Source organism: Pithys albifrons, chromosome 2, assembly GCF_047495875.1.
Source record: "Pithys albifrons albifrons isolate INPA30051 chromosome 2, PitAlb_v1, whole genome shotgun sequence".
In the NCBI taxonomy this organism is placed as follows: Eukaryota; Metazoa; Chordata; class Aves; order Passeriformes; family Thamnophilidae; genus Pithys; species Pithys albifrons.
Window position 1 is genome coordinate 14,702,690 of NC_092459.1, and position 22,803 is coordinate 14,725,492.

Below are 22,803 nucleotides of genomic sequence, written 5' to 3' on the forward strand. Positions count from 1 at the left end.
CTGCTGAACAAAATGCAGGGATATGGTGGGACAAAAGTGTTAGTGGTTTGGCAAGATACACTGTGCTACACCAATCTTCTAATTGCATCATTTTTCATAAGAAAATTTCAAGGCCCTGAAAAATAAAAATGGGTCCAGCTCTGAAACATGCTCCAAACACAACCCTAAAAGGCTGTAATAATTAGCATGAACTAGAAGTTTCCTGGGAGTCCCTGGAAGTTTGTCAGGGAGATGGTGGCAGCCAGAACCGCATGTTAAAATTAAGAGTTTATGTTAGTATTGACAAGATCCTGAAGCATACCTCTAGACCACAAAAAATACAAGAAATTAACTTTTCATTTCGCTTTACTCAGATATACTTGGGGGCTGGGCAGGGGAAGGAAGACACACAAACTTTAGAACATATATAAATAGAGTGAGGTAAAGGCAGAAGGACTCAGAGCAACTGCTGCAGCTTGTTTCCCCTGCCAAACATGTTGACTGCTGAATGGATGGTTATTGTTTGGATGTTTGCATTGTTTCTGCTGAACATCTATATTAAGGAACACAGATATGATAGTAAGCATGGGTAGAAAGGGAGAAAATAGTAATTTGGCTCAGCTACAACATCTGTCAATTATAAAACAGAGAATATGCAATGTTATTAGCCAATGGTTACTGTTTGCAACCAATTTTAGTGTTCCTCCTTCTCCCCATGTGATTAGTCTGCGCTCTTTGAACCTGGCATTTTGAAAGAGACTTCTGGTATGTACCTCTCACTTTACATTTGCAGGCTGAAACATCAGCCTTTGAAAGTTCAAACACTTGGGCTTTCTCTTTTTCAGAAAAGGTTTACACAGTCTTGGAGAACAGGAGCAGTAACATATGTTAATATCAGAGACTAGAACAGCCCCAGCAGAGTGTGCAGGCCCATTATAACACTGGTATTTTTAGCCCTATCTTTACAATTAGCTCTGTGGAGGCTTTGAAACATAGACTTTACCAGCTCGAGGTAGAAAATCTGGTTCCCAGGGATTTCTCTGGGAAGACTACCCACACTGAGCCGTGGCGATCAGCGGCTGCTCCCTGCTGGCTTGCAGCAGCACCGCTCACACAGATGCCTGGAACACCCTTCCAGGGGCCTTTGCTAAGGCAGCAAGAGAAGTTTAACCCTATCCCAAACTAGGTATCACTACTCGACCTCATGTTCCTCCCTCGTTACATTAGACTTCAACAAAATGAGCCCACTAATAATTACTAAGGCATGAAAACAAAGACACTGCCCATCTGCTGAGGCAATTTTAAATCCAATTTTGCACTGTGCTCATGCATTTTTCCTGTGGAAATGGTGTTCTCAAAACTGAGTAAGACCTCAGGATTTTGAGGCAGCCCAAGCATTTCTGCCACCCACAAAAACATCATCTTGAGGAAGCAAAGAGGAAAATTTGTTTATAATTGCTCTGAAGAATAACACACAGCAGTGAGATCTCAGAAATGGCTGAGCCCACATCTTTAATTCAGACTGGTATGAGCAAGTCAGGTCTTCATAACCCGCTTAATTATTGTATTTTCTTTATTGATATATAACTTTTTTCTCTTATAGTCCAGAGCAAAATCAATTTTGTATTCTCTCACACAAAACATGATAATTGAAGCAACTCATGACAGAGAAAACCCTGTCAGAAAAACACGGTTCTGTCACAGGCGCTGTCTTACACAGAAAGATGAGTTCTTTGTTCACCTAAAATGAAAAACCAAACTCAAAAATAATGGAAAGGCTAATCTGTTTTAATGGGCTCTCAGCATCCAATTCACACTAAAGATGAATGAGGTCCCCCTCTCAAGCTAATAGGTAGTTGGTTTTACTCCTTCAGCCACTTTGGAGAAAAGCAGTATTTGGAAGGAGGAAGTGATTTAATTCTATTCCTAATACACTTAAGCTACAAAAAATATCACAAAACCTTTATCATGCTATTTAATATGGGTAATCTGCATTGTTCCAGGATCAGATTTCTTGCTCTACAAAATTACACAGTGGAATTTCTTCTTGCTGCAATCATATATAAGTACACTGCCTAGAAGTCACATTTGATATTTAAGGAGATGCTGCACATAAAAATAAAGTACACACGCATCAGCTAGATACGTATGTGAAAACTGCACTGTGTGAGGACACTTAGAACTTACACACAGGAGCTCTCTTCATTGGGATCTAGGTTCAAGTTTAGCATTTATATACTGATTACAGTGTTAATTTTTCGCTTTAAAAAACAAAAGAACAAAAAAACCAAGGAACACCGGAATGAATTCCCAGTTACCACATACAACTCGACACTGTTTCCTCCTGTCACATACCACAAAAGAACTGGACTCTAGTCTTTTAAGTGCATTTCCATTGCTTGCATGTGCGAGTTGGTTTGCATGATATACAGCATCTAAACATTTTGTATATGTGCCACATGTGTTAAGTTATAGTCATCACACACATACTATCATCTGGAAACACCACATGGGAGCCGAGCAACCTATTTGTAATTTGCACCACTGAGATCCAGCCTCATATCTGAAAGCAATCCTTGTGATAAGGCACTCTACGACTCTTTCCCTCAGTTTTAGCCATGTAAAAGTTATTTACCTGGACAAAGACAATTGTCTAGACTTCCTCTGTCATCAAAGTGTGTGGGGAAAACCCACATCTGAGAAGCAGCTTGAAAGGCTAAAAAAAGAGGCTAAAGTTTGTTTATACAACTACCTTAGTAAGCAGCACAGGATGGGAAGGAAAATGTCCCAAAGATTCAGGAAATGTGTCTTTGCACTGACTATCACAACTTAAGGCCAGACAAACCTCATACTTAAGTTTGGTCAGATATTAGGCTGAGTCTTGGTTTCCAGAGTGCAGAATCCAGGTAGCAAAGTCTTCCTTGTATAAAATAGCCTTACCTATAATTTTCAAAATCAAGAAAAGTTATCATCAGTTGCAATATATCCTGCTTAAAAATAACTCTAGTTATAGATGCAGTGCTAACAGGCAAGTACCCACAGCAAAAAAATCTCCTGAGATACTTTCTAGTTGATCTCCAATGAAAAAAAAAAGTGCTTTGTGGATGTTGTGGACACACTGTGCTTGTAGGTCAGTAGTGGCAATTTCTAGCACTACCTCTGTATGTGTGTGTACATAATACAACTCCCACCATTACATCTCCATTAGTACCACTATCACTTAGCAGAATGCTAGAACTAGCATAGAGTTTTTGCACTGTGCAATTCTGTTGTCTCAATCAGTTCTTACAGGACAGTTACTGACATGATTTTGACTTGAATTCTCCCATCCAAAGCCCAGATACAGTTCAGGAATCACTCTGAGGCTGTGGCCCCTCCTAGCAGAACTTATTACTACAAATGTGGGTCATCTCTGGAAACAGAATGATCCTGGACACTATTTACTAGAACATACATGGGCTAGAAGTTTCCAACTTAAGAAGTCAACTTGAATGTTCTAATTTTAGACAACTCTTTGTTACTTAAAGAGTTTCTGCAGTGCTTGATTCTGTGATGACAGAAACCCAGTCACACAGCTGAAGGCATGGGTTAGGAAATCCTACAGCAAGACTGAGGAAATGCCCAGGAGCTAAATGTTACTAAATTACATGATTACTGCATGTGACTGAGAAATAATCCTACTCTCTAAGAGAAAACTAAAACGCAAAACATATCCTAACTGGAAGCAACAGCCTGTGAGAATAGCAGAAGCAAGCAGAAAGATCACTTTGTTACCAGTACCTGCTTCTAGAATAGGTTAACACTCTCCGTGGCTTTCATAGACTATTTTCTGCCCAATTAATTGAAAAAAAAATCTAAATTGATTTTACCCTTATGAAGAGAAATCATTACGCTCCATGAAAATGAAAGAAGGAATGACTGAGTAGCAGCTATTATGTGCCTTGATTTTTCTAAAATTGTCAAGTATAAGGCACATAGATGCATATTATTTATGCACACCATTTTCTTGAAGAAATTGTTCCTGTGGGGTTTTTATCGGTATAGACAAATTGTATCCTAACAAGTGAGAAAGAAACTATGGGGACTGAAGGAAAGTCTGCATCCTCAACTGCAGTTTAGACAAAATGCGAAGTGCCTGTTGATGGGAGTCAAGAACACAGGAGCCTATTCACACTGTCAGACAAAGTTAAGTATGTTCTGTTGTTCAGGAGACTGGGCTTTGCCTTTAACAGTTTCACTTCCACATCACTAAACTGAGGGGAATACAAGCTACTCGCAGCCACCTCCACCAGATCTAAACCTATGGTGCAAGAATATACACACACTTTGGAGTGATCCTTGGGACAATATATTCACCTGGCCAGAGCATTCATCAGTGTACTGCAACAGGAGCTAGACCAAGGACCTCACATGTGGGTCAAATTAGCTCTTGAGATACTCTGACTCCTTCTTTCAGCTAAGTTGGGAGATGGTGAGTCAGAAACCTCAATTATGCCCAGAAATGTGGCAAGAGGTCTCCAAGCTGTGCTTGCTCTGAAGGACTGGGAGGCAGAGAAGCACAGGGAGTCCTCCCATAACAAAAGTACTTTTCTTTAGTGTACATATAAAACTGAAAAGTCATTATGAAGAATCACAGGAGGCACACTCATTTAAAATATCTATTGAAATTACAAATTAAACTCTTCAGTATGATTCAAAGTACAAAACACCACATTAAAAGGCATTCAACAGCTCTTTTATACATCACAGTGTTAGTGGCACAAAATGTACTTATATTTCAAATACATTAACAACTATTTTTACACTGGTCAAATACATTATTTATATATATGCATGATTCTTTCATGCTTATCCCTATACAACTTTAAAATACATCATGATGAAATGATCAAGAAAGGTTCAGTTATGTACCACGCACCTGTACCTAATGTTCCTGGAATTCTTACAAGAGATACACAAATCAAAGCAATAATGAAGACCACAGGGCTCTAAACACAAACAGCATGCCTTACTTAGTATAAGTGCATTAGCAATTAAGCGCTGATATGGGCTTTTCTGATGTCCTTAATATCACAGTCATCAACAATCATATTCTACTTGTTTTCCTCAGGCTTTCAGATTATGTGTGTGAGACGGACAAACTGGTTTTAAAAAAGCAAACCTGCACAAAGCTTTATGTATGCTGCATCTCACTGGGGTAACAGCCTGCATTAAACACATTTATTCCTATACAGTAAAAGGCCTACAAATGAAATGCACAGAACTTAATTGTTATCTTCCTGTGCATAACAACTTTAAAATAAATTATTTTTCTGACCAATGAATATTTTAACCTGTCAGCTCCATAAATGAGGGCTTTTCACTAATTTTGGTTGTTTCATGCACATCAGGAGATCAGCTGTAAGCTGATCCAGTCAGCTGTTATTTGGGATTTTGCCTAATTCATAAACCAGAGTATTTGAGGAAAGATCATGCTATTTGGTATGTCAGGGAAAGCATTCCAAATTCTTGACATACTGAAGTCAGCAGTAGGAGGTTTCAGGATGAATGCCAACATGAATAAAATTGAAATATTAACATAAAACTACAGTAAGCTTTTATATATAATTGTTTATCACAAACTCTTGAAGAGCCTCAAAAGCAACAAGTTTGCCCTCACAGCCCTCCTGTGAAATAGGCAAACATTGGTCCATCCATTCAGAAGACAACTAAATTGAGATCAAAGGAGGTGACTTGTCCAACATCACAGGAGAACCAAAGCTACCACCATTGAAGCTGATATGGGCTGTCCTCCTGACCTCTCTCAGGACTGACTTCAGACCAGCTAAGGAATGGCAAGCCTAGGGAAATCCAAAGCCTCTGGGGTAGGGACTCAAAACTCACAGAACAGGACACCACTACACGCAGAACACGCAAATGAAGAATTGTTACAACATCCATTAAAAACAGTATCTAAGAATGGGCCATTCACTTAAGAGTTGTACTCAAAGATCCTTGTGGGTTCCTTTCAACTCAGAATATTTCTGTGACTCTGTGTGAATGCAAAATCCCTAAATGATAGCATAACCATAAAAATGCAACAGAAATCATGCTGGGATACTTATTTTTTCTAGTGAAAACCTAAAAAGCCATAGTCATTGTAACAGAATTTAATTTGAAAAGCAGTAGAAACAAACATTCACTCTTCCATGGCAGGGGATTTAAATGTCAGTTTAAAATAATGTATTTACAATTCAGTTTCAGGGTATTAAATGTCACAGTATTAACATAAGCTGTAACATCAAAACACTCTGAAAATAATATGTTACCAACAAAAGTTGCTACTTTGGAATCAAATCAACATTAAAAAAATTAAAAATAATAACAAACAAAAAATCCCCGAGAATACAGATGGAATGACACTCAGCAAACCTGAAAAGACTAGGTATTTGGTAAATATACATAAGCATACAGTCTATCCCAACAGCCAGGACGTGAAACAAGAGCTGCATCATAAAAATCTCCAGCAGCAATTCAAGTATGTTGAGATCAGAGATATAATGACATGGTTTTCTGGTTATATATAATGTTATCTGTAAGCATCAATTATAAATTATTATTTTTAAATATCTGTATTTGCAAAGGATTTATTTTTCTTTCCTTTGTCATTTTAATCTGGAAATTGCATTAATTTTGACACTGATTATTAACTGGTCACACAATACTGTGGGAAAACTCAAGTTTTGCTGTATTGACACAAAGGCTAAGAAAGGCACAGAGAAAATAAACCTCATCATACCAGGATGCTTGAATACTGTTCACAGGCTTCTGAACTTCTGCTGTTTACTGTGATTCCAGTAGTATACACTTATGTGGTCATCAGAGACACAACCACAATAAGGCAAAATCCCTTGGTGCCCCCAATTAGAAAACTAATAACCCATGAAGTCTTTACATCCTGTTGTCCAGGTTTTTAATTTTCTCCAGTTAAACAGAATTAAAAGGCTAAAGAGCTCAAGCTTACCTGCAGGAAGCTGTCCTTCACAGAAGGCTTTCTGCACACTGAAGCTATGACTCAGGACAACCCAGGTGCCTGGCATGGGATACCTCTGGGAGGTGGACTGAGCTGGTGCCAGAGCCAGACAGAGATAAGCACTTCACTGCCTGCTGAACTCAGCAGTGCTTCATACACCCTTGGGGGCTGGCAAAGAGGGATCAAATGCACTACCAAGACCTTCCTACAGATATTTTTGAAGAACTAAGCAATTTTTAATAACAAATACTAAAAATATGGAGACAACAAAAGATCTTAACTGTGCATTGCCATAAGCAATCTGATGATATCACAAGGAATTCAGATTTGCTGGAAACAGCTATCCTTTTTCTTCACATTGTAATGGCTGAGCTCACCAAAATCAAGCCAAATTAAGTGCAGATAAACTCCAGCTCCTAGAGCTAAAATCTGTGCTTAGACACAGTTTGAATTTGGATAGCATTAAACTTGGAAGATGGGGTAGGAGAATAGTTTTATAACAAGATAGTGGCCCTTTTCAAAATTCTCCCCTACAATATTTTTATTTAAGAAATAGTCAGTGTAAAACAAAAGGTAATAAAGAGTTAATTTTTTATGCTTGAGCTATGAAAATGTATTCCCACCCTGTGTCAGCAGACAGAAGCAGTTGCACTTAAGGGTCTTAAGACATTTTCAGTGTAAAGTTACCCTAGCTTCAAGATATCCATCCATCCATCCATCTCAGTAAATTGCTGATGCACAGAAATAAATGTTGATGAAAAAATGCAGTTAAACTTCAGTCCATAAACCACTCAAAAGAATGTTTTCCTTCAGTACTACAGACATACACATTGTTTCAGGTGCTTCATATTTCATGGCAAGAAGTTATTAGTAAAATTCTTGTAGGCTTTAAAATCAAAGCAAAATGGTTTTCAACAAAATATTTCCCAAAAGAAACCACAATTATGTAATATGTTGACTGGCACACTTTACTACCCTGAAAACACAGCACTGAAAACTGCAAAGCTATCAAGTGATTATTTTTCAAATAAACACTTACTTCGTCACAGTATTATTATTAACATAATACACCACATATCATACAATATTAACTCTGAAAATGGGCTAAGTAGTTTAAATGTAAAGTACAACTTCCACATATATCCCAGGTATTTTATTATTAACTACAGGGATAACCATGATGTATTTTTATATTTGAAAGGAAAGATTCATTGATAACCCAAGAGTCTGCTAAATATTAAAGTTAGTTCTGTATGTTTTCATAATTGCTCTAAAGATAGATGCAAGCTATCCTGAACTTTCAAAATATTTCAATAGCACAGCTATTTACACATTTGGTTTAAATAGGATTATCTATCTATCTATCTATCTATAAAAAGATTAAGATACCTGGATTAGAAGTTACATAGCCCTGTAAGTGTCGCAGAACCCTAAACAACAGCAAAAAATAACAATTCAGAAAAACACTAGTGGCTCAGCAGTAATCAATACCACCAATACATTTTTTTGATTAGATAGGTTTGTGTCACCATTCAACCTTACAGCTTCATCAATTAATTTTAAAATGTAGCTTTTAATCAAACAAATTTCTTATAAGACTTTATAAAATTCATGGAAGGCAGCAGAACCAACTTTGTCCCTATAACCTTCCCCAAATTTCAAGAAAGGCATAGGATGGCCAATATGCACCTTACTAATTTTGTTATGCTTGGAAGAATAGGTATTAAAAAGGACATTGTGATGACTTCAACAAAAACAGATTTGTAAAAAACAAAGTCACACTAACTTGATTATCTGATTTAAATGATAGGCAACTTAAATATATGCAGGAATCAGATACCAAATCTGGAAACAAACAGATATGCAGAAGTTTGTATTTGTATGTTTTTTCAGCTTGTTTTGCTGATGTCATTCAGTACAGGTCCCAGTACACCGGTAGGGCAGCACCAACATTTTTGCATTAGTTTTAGCGGTATCACCTCTTCTTTTCAGATAGCTACCAGGTCTGTGGTCTCCCTTTAGCACCAAACTTGCCTTCTATTACCCTCCTTGTTTATTATCAAGTGATCTACACAACAGTAGTAACAACAGTTCCTGGAAACAAGACTGTGTGTCAGTGAAAAGCAGAATGGGACAAGTAAGGCTACAGTAATGTAAGCGCAAGAGGGAAACATAACAGCAATAATAAAATCAAAACATGTTGTGATGAGTCCAATCTTTTCCCAGTCTAGGTAGGTCTAGGTAGGTAGAGGGTCATCATCTCCTTTATTACATTTGCACTTGCAGCACAGAACAAAAGGTGTAGCAAGTAGAAGGAAAGGGGAGGCCACCAAAAGCAGAAGACCAAATCCTGCAAAAATTCCTACCACCTGCAAGAGAAAGGGATAACACTGCATCAGAGATAGCATTACCTAGATTCTATGTCTGCTGACACCAATGCATCATCAGTGTCTGTCAAAAAGACCTCAGCGAATGCCACTGACCTTACCAGAGGTGATTCCCTCAAGGTGATTTCCTCAATGGCTCCTCTGACCATACATGTGAGTGAAAGCAGTGTCTATGTTCATGTGTCATGGCTACAGTCAGGACTGTGCCACACAACTCTGCAGCACACAAAGTGATGCAGATGGCTATTTGCCTTTTCGAGTTTTCCTATATCTCAAATGACCAATGAAGCAAATTACTAGCTTTTTCTTGATCAAACCTAAAAACTAAATACTGGGACCAAGACACAAGAAAGTTAAAGACTTCCACTTTCAGGTGCTCCCTTTTTTTGCTGGAGAAAACTACAAAATGCATCAGTCAAGGTATTGGTGGAGTTCACAGAGACTTTGAGAAGACTCCCACAAAGTTTCCACCAGAAGATACAAAAGCTTGGGAATTTCAGGGACAGATTACAAACACTGTGGACTATAGGAGAACTTTGCATATGCAATAGCTTTTTGCAGTCTGGTCTGAGCTTATTCCTGCTGCTTCAGGGGACAAGGCCAAACTCTTTCTAAAAGTATTTTTTCATTGACATTTCCCAGCATGGGAAGAGGACTACAGACTTACTCATCCTGTCAGTGTGCCGAACTAAGAATTTCTACAAAGATTAAATTTGGCAAATTATTTAAAAAACATAGAAGTTGAGGTTCATTGCCTGAGAAAGTTTCCCATTTGCTACAGGCAGCTGTAAGAGTGATGCTGCAACAATGTGCCCACAAATTATTTGAGAAAATAATTTAGATTTATTCACATGAGAGTGTCTGTGAATAATTTTGAATAATGAAGGCAGGAGCAGAATTCTAATCTCCTAGCAAAACCTCATAAGAGAAGGCAAAATGAAATTAGAGTGCAGTACTCATTAAGAATTCTTCTAGTCAGGGCTAGATAAGCCACTTCAATTAGCCGGCAAATATTTAATTAGCCATGGTATAGATGGGACGATCCACTAGCACTTTTGGTGGCCACGGGCAATTTCGCGTTCTGATTACCCTGCACATCGTTCTGCCACTGCCCACCCCGGGAATTGCGGCGGCTGAGAGGCACGGGCGGCTGCGGGAGATGGCGCTGTGGCACAGCGCTCACCAACCCCGGCTCCAGCACTCCCGGCTTCTGCCCGGACAGGGATAAGCAGCTCGAACTGCCTTGCCCTAACAATTTTATTTCTTCCCAACAGCAATTTCTTTTTCGGCTTCAGAGATGGCATTCATGCTTTTTTTTTTTTTGGCGCTGCTGACAATCTGATGCAATGTTCATGTAACTAATCTTTGAACTTATTTCCCACAGATATAAACCCAAAGCTAAAGTCTCATCTTTAAAAAATATGAGCAGCAACTATTGTCATGTTGGTCTCTGGAGACAGCATGCCCTTGTCTTTGCAGCCCAGGCTGAGTGTGCTGCTCAGAGAGCGCCAAGCTAGAATTTAGCAATTCAGTGGACCAGATTAACTACTGGTAATTAATATGAAAGATCTATTTACACCTTCCTTTCAGCTTCATTGTGCTGTCAAAAAAATCGAGTTTAATTTGTTTGTTGTGTTGAGGCTTTTTTTTTTGTGGGTTTTGTGTGGGTGTGGGTGGGGAAGTGTTTTGTTTGTTTGTTTACTTTTAAATAAAACTGCCTGCTGAGTTTTACTCATTTATTTTCTACTTGGTTCTCTTCCTTCTGAAGAAATTGCTGCCCTACTTCATCATCAACTCATTTCCTCTAGCTAAAACCAGTATTTTTTTTAAATCCACAAACAAATCAAAGGCTCACCTCAATTTGGTTTGGATAAATCTAAGAATAAACTTAACAACTTAGAAACTTAATGTAACACAACAATTGCAGGGGTAATTTAGCTTCAGTGGGTTTAGCAGAATTACATCCTTGTTGATAGAGGATTACCTTCTTTCTCAACAATGACCAGATCAAATACACTGTATATTGAACTATCTGCATAAACTGCAGTGGCTTTGAACAGATTCCAACTATCAGATTAATCACCTCATATTAACAGGTTTATCAAGTAAGTTTAGTGTACCCACACACTTTCTGAGATACCACTGGCTAAGCCAAGCAAAACCCAGTCTATATCTCCGCCACTCCAGTGGTGCAAGTGAAAGGAAAGGGGTGAGACCCTTCTCCTTTAATTTCAGTTCAGCTGTTTGTCCATACATGAGGCTTATTCTATAGACTTGGAGTTTATGCTCAAATAGAAAGAAATCTGTACTTCAAGAAAAGTACTTCATCTCAAGCTAAGGTAGCTTTTAACAGGCACACAGTTAATTTAGGAAGAGATGACTCAGATACCCAGATGTCCACATATCTCTGAAGTGACTGTAAAGGCGGTAGATTGGACCAAGTCACACATTAGCATTTACACTGCATGCATTGAATTGGTGCAGAAAGCTCTTTCATTACCAGCATTCCTTACCAGCTGGGTCCAGCAACATTGAATCTAGACTACAAGAGCTATTTCCACACTCTGCAATTGTCAGTTTGAATCTGTACTTGAAACTCCTGATAAGCCTTCAGGGTTACCTTCTTATCCAACCTACACAAATGAGTCAGCTGGAGTCCACAGCAAGATACTGACTGTATTCAGGCCAATTCCTTTACACTTCTGGATCTGGAGCTAGAGACCCCTTGCAAGAAGAGCTTCTCTGTTAATAATATGGATGGTGGCAACTTATTTCGTCCTCCGGGTTCAGTGAGAACACAGGGGAACTGGCACTAAACTAGCGGCTTTTGGTCAAGTAGTGTCCTTTCTAGAAGAGCTAATTATTCCTCTCCAAGCTACTGCCCTCTTTAAATCTGCTGTGAAAATCAGTTACCACAGCACAGAATTTTAACCTGAGGTGTTAAAATGAGTAAAGCAAACAAAGGCACTATGACAGTAGTAAACCTGTACAGAGCTTTTAAAGATTTGAGCTTTACCTGTGTCCTGTGCCAGATAACAGATGCCCTGGAGTGACCCAGCTTGTTTCGACAAGGTCCTTTGTCATAATGTATAAGGAGAAAATCATCCTACAAAATATTAAATGAAAAGGTAGGCAATAAACAGAAGTTCTTCAAGCAACAAAATACTATATCCTAAGAACTTAAAACCAGAAAATGTAGAAGAAGATAAAAGCAAGTGGATGTGGCCAGATCTAAGCTTTCCAAAATGCTTTTTTTCACAAACAGGTTTGTTTAGCAAGTGTTATACAGTGAATTCTAACAAAGCTGTCACAAGCTGCATATTTAAATGCTGGCATTGGAGTTTAGCAAGAGGGTCCAAGAAGATAAGCTGACCATTGCATGTATTTTATACACATGCAGAAAGAGTAAAGGAAAATGAATACTTATACTGCAGACATCCCGAACGTGGTTCCTTTTACTAGTTCAAGAATGGAAGAAGAATACAGAGTTTTGAGATATTATGTGCCCTATCAGTCCTGCCATCCTCTCACAAACCTGCCAAGATAGCAGGCCTAGTACCAAGACAATACTGCTTTTATCTGAGCATATGAGAAGTCTGTGACTTCAGGACTGCTGGCAAAGTATTCAAATGGGACAACCCAAAGGATTTGAATAGTCAGAGTAGCTTTCGGGAACCTAACTTCCTCTGCTATTGTTAACAATGCTATAAAGTAAAACTTGTAACATGGAAACAGATGTTGTATATACTCTGATCCTTGGGTATGATAACAGGCTGATTTAAAAAAAATATAAACATATGAGAGCAGCTTATAGACTGATAAATTCCTGGTGTTGGGAGAGCATTGTGTTCTTTTTCCTATGTCAGATCTATTTCTTGTCCCATGGAATATAATGAATGGTAAACAAACCTATTAGTGGCACAACAAATCTAGTTTGTCTGTTAAACTTCCTCAGACTAAGAACATTGCTACACTCATCCTGCATGTAACTCCTTCAAAAAAGGCAATACTGAAAAGTCAGTACTGAAAAAAAAGCAATGCCCCTCCCCTATGTTACTTGCCATGTAAAGACTGTAAACAGATTATCACCATAAAATTTTACCTTTTAGTAGTTATTTACTGACTCACACAGACCAAATGCTAAGATCAGGTCAGACAAGTAAAGCAGAGAATACAAATTCTATGAAATTTCTAGCATCAGCTATGGTAGATTGTGGCCATAAGCTAGCAAATTATTTATTTAACTGATTAAAGAGAACTGGATGGCAAAGCAATGAACTTCTAAGCTTCTGAGATCCAGAGTGCATGGCATGTACTCACATCAAGAGATTCCAGACAGTACCAGCAAAAGGCATGTTTGCAATTCTTACACATCATTTGGGCACAGCCTTCATCACGTTCTATGTAAACTTTACACTTTGGACAGCGTTTGATTGGAGCATCATCATCCTCCATTTTAAAAACTGAACTGTGGGAGAGAGTGAGAAATTAGTAACATGTGTGCCATGTCAGTTTAAAGAAGACTGTCTAAGAACTGTGCTGCAAAGGCAAGCCTACTTGTTTAAAACAAATGAGGAATTACTAGGGATTTAGGTATTAAACTGAGTTTTATTATTCAGATATTTTGGCTATACACTATTTTTCAAACATATCTCTACAAAAACATTTTTAATGACTACAGTGCCTACATAAAATTTAGGACATTTTCCTTACCACATATTTTACCAACTGTTTTTGTTACCTAGTGATACTAATAGATATTTGTACATTTAGATAATTTTCCTTTTTTTCTCCCTTCTTTCTCAGAGGAGGAAACAATTCCTTGATTGCACAATAACCCCAGACCACATTCCTTACTGGGCACCAGGAAGAGATTACTGTTCTCTGCCTTTCTTGAGGATCCTCTAGGAATTTCCCCCCAAATAAAGAACTGTAAGGTTTTGGGGGCATGTCATTCTTCCAGAGTTGATCTCTGCCTCGTTGACACAGTAATCCTAACAATTCACTGTTTATGAGTTAGGATCAGCACCGACTCTTCCTGTCTTGCGCAACTGTGCAAAACCACAGGTGTCCCCTCATACAGTGGGCACAACACAAAGAAATGCTGAAACACTGGAAGATTTCCTTCCCTTGTGTAGCTTTCTAGTGTGTGAAGGTTTTACGTACGCTAATAGCTAAAATGTACCTTAAGAAATGAAAATTCCTGCAGCAACGGCCATTGTGAGATACAAGAATTACTGATGGGGAATCAACAAGTTGTTGGAAAGCAGGACTGATGCTTGATTGATTAATTTACCCAATAGCAGATAAAAGGACACACACTAATTACTTACACTAGGAGCAACTGAATTACAGAAGAATGCTTTGTATCCATAAAATACATATGAAACTTCAAATGCACTGTAGAACAGGCTGCTACAGGCACATTATGTTCCAAAATAATGAAAAAACAACTTTCACTCAGTGGAATAAAAAATGAAGCATGCAAAAGAAACTAAAGGCAACCAAAAGACCAAGCAAAACTAGATCAAGTTTTTTACCTTACCATGAAATTCAGCAAATTTTGGTTCTTGTTGAGCACACACAAAAGCATGTGCAAAAGTTAGTATATTTGATGAGGAACTTGCCATGACAGCATCCTACCTACATCATGTTACAGCACAGCTTGAAAGAAGCCAAGTTACAAGCAACTGACTCCAAGGCTGGGCAGGGTTTTAATGATGCCTTGCACCATGATACAACCTTTGAAAAAGCCCAAATATGAAGTGCAACACACGCACAACAGCCTTTCTTATTCAGTGGCTGCAGTATGCCATGGGAAACTGCTTGAAACAGAACTTAAGATCATTGACCAAATGTGCAGCTGTTAGGATGACTGTCAGGGTACCTTAAAAATCACTGGCATGATGTTACTGACCCTCATGTTGTCCAGGAGAGCAGCAGTAACAAGACCTTCTTTGAAGGGAAGCTCGTAAGCTGCCTAGATGTCATATTTTTCCTACTGGGGTAAGAGGCCAAAGGCGCAAGCAGCTCCTTTGTGCTTTGCTGGGAATGGCGGCAAAGAGCAAAGCTGCCAAGCACTATTTGGTTTTGGAATATAGAATCAAGAGAACAGGAATGACTAAGTAAAGGAAACAGCTTTAGAACAAAACATCAGGAAAATGTCTCTTTACTATTCATAATCTGATTTGTTCAATAATTGAGTGTTTAGTTTCTAAATACTTAATCTTTTGCAATACTTTACCTTGTTTCTCCTGGAAGAAAAGAGATTGGCATGTTCTCTTGACAGCCTTGACCTGGATGCCAATTAGATTTGCAAGCAGAGCAGAACTCAATGTCGCACGCTTTGCACTGGACCAGCTGGGGGTCCTGTGGGCTTGATTCCTGGAGCTGGCAAACTGCCTGGCAAGTAGAAGATGGACACCAAGTCCGGCACGGATCCAAAAGCACTTCTGCAAAGGGACATAAAGAACAAAATTCAAAGGCAGATACAAGACTGGCCTTCCATAACAATGCATTCCAGCTGAGCTTGACTGGCAGGGCATCTGAAGACACAAGTTTTCAAAAGGAGCCTTTTAATTTATGCTACACACTTAGACATAAACCTGGCTAGCTTTGCAAACTAAAGGTGCAAAGCTAAAGCAAGTTTCACGAGTCTGAATTAATTGCCCACTTTCATTCACTGAAGTAAACTTGTTCTGACAATGAGATGTTCGATTTTTTTCAGCTGTACTTCAAGTTGAATACAGTATATGTTAGGCAGGTAAAATTCACCATAAAGTGTTTTCACAGTGCCTTGCCCAGTAGGATTCTATTTCAAGTTGCTCTCTGCCCTAATGTGACCACCTGATTAACAATGGCATGAGAACCTTTATTAAGTTTCATCCCTTTCGGGAAGGCTCCTTACAGGCACGTCATTTCATGTTTCAAAGCCCACTGAAGACAATATAAATAAATAAATAAATAAATAATGAAATTACTTCAGTGGTTTCTAGGCTGTATGGGTCCTCAGCAAAACTTCAAGTTCTCTATGACGACACTAGTCCCCATCCCCATAGGCACAGTCAGCTTATATTCTTAACATAAACCTTGTTAATGTTTATATCATTACACACAGAACTGCTCAGTAATTCTGCCTCGGATGCCATCCCAGGAGATAATGTAGGCTCTGTGACAGAGGTCAGTCTACCTCCTCAGCCCCTAAAGTACTAGTAGTCAACCTAAACAGTAAAGCTCAAAACAGAAGTCACTCCCTCCCTTAGTTATACAGCAACATAATATATAGCAATTTTCTTTCCTCAGTTTATTCCCAGAGTGCTTCAGTTCTGGGAATTGCACAGGCAAACCCAGAAATAATTATTTTTTGTCTTTTGGTTTTGATTTTTTTTTGTGATGACTAAACAAGTAATGCACAATGCTACTGCATGACATGTGCAGAGACAGATTCTGATTTATAGGATCGTTCTGGAATGATACCATTCTCACAGCCTTCAATGAGTAGTGTTAAATGTTGTTACCTCTTTCAAACTGTAGCTTCTTATACCTTTGCATGATTTCTGATGCAACCATGCACTCAATCTGTTGAAGGAAGTAAAAGACAAATTTCCAATTAGAAAAAGCAATAATATAACTGATTTTAAAGAAACAGACAAAATATTTGACCTTTGATGAATTATAAAAACCATGTTTTGTCAACAGTGGAAGCTATAACATAAAGAGAAAGCCACATTTAAACATCCTGTAAAGAAAACATCCTGTCTGCAGTAAAAGTGTGCCTACCTCGTTTTCTTGCAGATGACCACGCTTCGGGCAGGCAGCATCAGGGCAGCTGATTGCTGTTTCTAGACCTTCTTTGATCAAAAGTTCCACATACTGTTTTAGGCACTGTAAGAGAGACAAAGATTGAGTTATCCTTCCAAGGATAAATCACTCAGTATTTTAACAGCTTTCTTCTGAAAATTTGAAAAACTCAAAGCAGGCATTACTGCATCCCTTTTACAGCCATGGACCATACTCACAGCTTTTGCCCACAATTATACCTTTAAGTAGAAAACAGGAATTTCATTTCCCCATCAAATCATAGAATCAATCACCTAGGTCGGAAAAGACCTCTAAGATTATGAGTCCAATTGCTAATCAAATAACTCTTTATCAATTTAAAATATGCAGCAAATAGAAAAATAATATTCTGGGAAAGGACAAATCAAACAGGGAACAAAGAGGAGAGGAAAAAAAACCCCAAACACCACCATGATAAAATTAGGCACTCCAAAAATCTTTGTGACTGGAAGCCATGACACAGCTTAGTAAGCAGTAATTCCCCACAGGCAGATGAGTCAAGCATACCAGAACACAAAGGGAGTTGTGTATCTTGTCTTCTGTTTCTAGAAAATACCCATCTGAATTTCATGGTTAGAGGTATCTTTTCAAAAATGTGCGAATTAGGACTCCCTGAAGAACTACAGTTTCCATGGGGACTGAATAATAAATAGTGATAATACTAATACTTTTCTCCCCTAGCAACCACAGCACTTTACTCAAGTCATAACTGAAAAGGTAGCCTCTAACACAGCAGTACACAGCACAGCTGTCACCAAAACAGAGGAGAAAATGGAGGGTATTTTTGACCAAGGGCAAATAAGGACCAAACCTTGCTGTTCTTGAAGAGCAACAACCCCCTTTCACCTCCATCCCTCCCAAGAGAAGGCAAGAGCTAATGCACAGGTGTCTGCTGGGAAGGCAAGAGAATGACAGAGACACACTTCTCTCTGCTGATACCATGCAACTTCTGCCAGCCTGACACTACACAGAAATAGAAAACAAGGATCTGCTTCTCAATGGATGGGTCACCCTGCGGTGTTCTCACCCTGCTTGTGAGCTCAGCTGGCAGTGGCAATTACAGAGACAATTACAGAATGAATACCCTAACTCTGGTACCAGATGTGTGAATAAAGAGTGAGGCTAGACCAACAGTGGAGTGAAATGAAGATATGAAACAAGCTCACCATACAGCTGTGTGGGAGGCGAGAAGGATTAGACACTGCAGCAAACTGGCACAACAGGGCCTTCTGTTACCATTTCCACGCAATACTTGTAAAAGTTAGGCATGCCTAACTGCAGGTCAGAGCACAAGACTGTTTCTTCCTTCCATCCATACCAATCAAATAGTCTATCAACGAGCAACTTCCAGCCTAACCCTCAAGCATGTGGCTTGTAGGTGTTAAGGTCCAGACTTTGAGCCTCTTCTCTTTGTCTTCTGTCTCTTGATTTGTCTATTCAGCTCTTTTCAGAGACCTGTATTAACACATTATTCTAGATTTTACCCCTAACAGCTTGGCTGCAACAAAAGCTTCACTTCCTGCCCACACAATCTCTGCTACTCTGGTCCACAGCTTTTGTGGTAGCAACATGCCACAACCTTGATAGCAGAACAAATCATTTCTGTTAAGAGTCCCCTTTTCCTCTCTCCCACTCAGCAGAGAAAACAGGTCTATTTCTGGGAAAACAAACAAACAAAACCCAGAAAACTGATAATTTTAAAAATTTTAATTGTGCGAAGAAATCCACGTGTGACAGACTGTACTCTGCCTTATCAGTAGGGATTTAAGGAGGAGAACTGTTCACTTGGTAGATGTTTGACTTGCAGGTTTCCAAGCCTTCACTTATTGCTCTGCAGGGTGGGTGGTGGAGCAGTTCAGGAGAACCACTTAGCTGCAATAACAGGCTAAGCTCTGCAAGACCCAGATCCTAGGCTCTGTACCTTGGCAAACTGTCACTTCAGCTGTATTGAGGTATTAGTGATGCTATATTGATACTACTGGCTCTTCCCTTTCCTCTCCATTTGTAGATGCCAAGTGTGGATTAAAATGAAAACGCATAAATTTTTAATGCCAGCACTTAGCACTTATAGAAACTACTTTTCAAGCTGAATGAGCTTTGCTATCATTAATCATTAATGTGGCTAATTCTACTCCTCAACTTGTTTGGGATCATTGCCAAAGCCTATTTGATTCTCTTCCCTTTCCTCACATCTTCCAAGAAATGACACAGTTCAACCCTATCACAAGCTGCATCCATGGCCTTCCCCTGATGTGGGCACTGGCCCTTGCCTCCTCAAAGTCAGCACAGCCAAGTGCACTTCTCATGCTTCACCTTCTGGTAAGTGTCTCGAGCTGAAAAAATATTGCTGCAAAATAGGCAGAGGATAAAACACCCTGTCTACTAAAGGCTTTCTCACTCCAGAGATTTCTTGGGTGGAGAAGAAATAACTCAAAGTGGTTGCAAGAGAATTTGAAGCACAGGGTACTTGTGGCTTCTCTTGAGAAGACACAAGACATGCCACTTGCACCAGAAATGCAGCAACATGCAAGCAAAACAACACTAGCATTAGGTATTCAATTATATACTATAAAAATCCATTGCAAAACAATTATAAAAACATGACAAGTAAAGTCCTGCTCACTTTCTATGTAATTTGTAGCTGATTCCATGCTGGAATAAAGTATCTTCATAGCCTTTCCATTAAGGCAATAAAGTACTGTACAGCATGAATAAAGAACGCGAGAATGTAAGTCACCAGAAACAACATTCAAAATTAACTATTGCATACTTTTTCTCAGAGAAAACAGAAGCTCAAATTAGATACTTAAGGGCTGAGGTTGGACTAAGGTCACAGAACAGCTCTTCTTGTACACTGGCCCTTATAAAACCAAGGAGCATCTTTACTCTTCCTTTGGTGGATTATGCATCAACTGAAAGATGCTTTTATTTGAAGAAATACTTTTACCAAATTCCACTTATTTCTTCCTTATAAAAAACCAAAACAACAACTCTCATTTTATTACAGTAATTACATAAGTTAATATTATTTAAGTAGATCACACTTGAAGAGACTCTAAACCTATAAAACCCTGATTTTTTGTCATGTAAATTTTTGCTTTATACAATTATAACAATCATTTGGCAAGTTTTACTGGTTTATGCTGCAGTTACAACAAGCAAACAGGGAAGTGGAATAGCTTAGATCTCTGTCCAGCATGCATTCTCTCAGCACATCAAATTATTTTGGGGAGGAAAAGAACAAACTATTATATGGTGGCACCCTAGAATACCACTAAGATTGTTTGGATTTCTTAAGTATACAGATTTATACCTTAACATTTACTTTTACAATGCCATGAATGTTAGACAGGGAATCCCATGAAAATTGCCATTTAACTCTGGCAATTTCCCATAGACAAAGGAAAGTAAAGCCCTGCACAACATACGTGCTGCATATAAACTATATACATATGTATATGATGTATGTAGCCTATATAAACTATAAATAAAACTTTAGCTAAAGATTATGTGAACTGCAGGTCCGGACGCATTGAGTGCACCAGATGCTGCTAAGATCAGTCAGAAGGGACTGGTTAGCTCCACTGAGCATCAGCCCTGTATTTTAACCTGTGCATGCATACTCCTTGTGCATCCCTGCTCTGTCATCTTTCCATCACTGTTATCCTTTCTGGTGTGTGGATAACTTTTTCCTTCACCTGGTCATCCAAGAATCTTACTGCCACTTGCTGTCCCCATGTCAAAGGGCAGGAGCACATCCACATTGAGAAGTTTTGGCCCAGATCCATTCTTAACTCAAAAGGATAAACAGAGCCCAACTCAGCAGCAATTTTACTATAAGCTGGCTATATAAATTGGGAACACTTATTACCTCAGAGACAGATGCTAGTAAAGGAGTTACTTCCTTTCTGAAGCTGTCAAGCACAGCCTAGTATTTAAAGCTCTGAAAGATGTGCTGTACTTCCAACCTCTACACATCCAAATTGCACCACTAGGAGTATGTCCAGTGACCATTACGTGCTGCTGCCTTAGAGATGCTATAAAGTTCAAAATACCCTAAGAGAATCAAAATGGTTAATTTTTGGCTAATGTGCAAACCATAACACAGTCTTGCCCTGCTGCATTTAGGTGTAACAAACCTGTGCAGGCCAAAGGAAAAATTTATATATAAAGAGTTAGTTTCTAGCTTTTCATTTTTTTCCCAGAAGAATTCCAGGAACTTACTTCTGATGATGGTGCTTTGACTTATTTCTCCTGACACCAAAACTCAAATAAATCCCATTCATAATTCCTAAGAAGGCATCTGACTTTTATGTAGGGCAACACTTATCTATCATCTACTCTGACAGAAAAAGAAAAATGTATTCACTTGGTGCCTAAGGTAATTTTACAATACAAATTGCATACAATAAAACACTTGAAGATGTTTTTGGACAGTCACAACAAATTTACATTACAGAACACATTGCTACTATCGCATAAAATGAAGGATGACTTTGAAGATGTCACTTTTTATTTGAGAGCTAGGCAGGCACAAAGATTATCCTGTATTATTTTCTTAACAGCTGCTATGTGGATTTTGTCAAAATGTAGACTTCTAACTACGCTTAATGCTGTAGATTCAAGTACCAAGTCATATGTGAAATTTTATAAATAAGTCCATGGATTTGGAAAGGACAGAAAAGCATGACAGGATTGCAGAGCCAAGTACATAATCACCATATCATTTGCTTTATTTCTTAAAACTTCAAATGTATTTTAGTGCTGGCACTAGGCCACAGTCATCCCCAAATGAAATGTGCACTACATGTGGAATCATCACATGTTGGTGTTGGTAAAATGTTTTTTAAAAACCAGACACACACACACACTGATAAAATTGAAAGAGGAAAAACAATTAAAAAGAGAAATGTAGCTTTTACCAAGTTCTAAAAAGAACAGAAATTTAATTTATTTGCAATGCATTCGCTAATGGTAAACATTAAAAATAAGCAAAGACAGTTGCTGTTGTGCCTGAAGATTACCCAGGTAAATAACCCTACACTTTGGGTAGACAATCACTATGAGCTTGCACTGCACTACAGGAACACAAGGAAGGGCTGACATGCTTTTTCAACAGGGAGATTTCTTTAAAGCTCAAACTGATCAAGAAAATGTTTTCAAGGCCGATGATTATTAACACATCAACTAAATTGCTAGACTAAAATTCTGTATCACCTGCAAACCAGTATTAAGTGAACTTCTAAAAATACATTTACATATATATATATAAACACACACATATATATATGCACACAGACATATATAAATAAACTTGCATTCAATGGCATGAAGAGCCAGGAAATGTTGGTTGATATTTTGTGATTCACATTACAAGTGACACCATGCTAGGTGAACATGAAGATACTTTTGGACCTTACATTCTAGGAAAGAATACAGAGAATATGAAAGGATATTGATTGAGAAGCACTGATTTAGTAGTGTTATCTAGCTACAAATCTACAGTTTGGTTCTGTGGGTCATTTTTAATCTAACAGGATACTCAAAAAAGCTCAAAAATTCATGTGATGAAGCTACACAGACGAA

At 38.5% G+C, this 22,803-nt stretch overlaps 1 protein-coding gene across 2 annotated transcripts in view; it reads right to left on the reverse strand.

Moving 5' to 3' along the window:
- Positions 1 to 4,624: 4,624 nt before the first annotated feature.
- The window catches only part of RNF144A (ring finger protein 144A), a 66,104-nt gene continuing 47,925 nt past the window's right edge, over positions 4,625 to 22,803 (reverse strand). For both annotated transcript variants that reach the window (XM_071548380.1, XM_071548381.1), the window contains 6 exons: positions 17,158 to 17,262; positions 16,896 to 16,956; positions 15,623 to 15,830; positions 13,699 to 13,846; positions 12,395 to 12,484; positions 4,625 to 9,360 (listed from right to left, as the gene is read on the reverse strand). In XM_071548380.1, the coding sequence (XP_071404481.1) occupies positions 9,229 to 9,360; positions 12,395 to 12,484; positions 13,699 to 13,846; positions 15,623 to 15,830; positions 16,896 to 16,956; positions 17,158 to 17,262 (744 nt within the window). In that variant the 3' untranslated portion in view covers positions 4,625 to 9,228. The remainder of the gene's footprint in view (positions 9,361 to 12,394; positions 12,485 to 13,698; positions 13,847 to 15,622; positions 15,831 to 16,895; positions 16,957 to 17,157; positions 17,263 to 22,803) is intronic.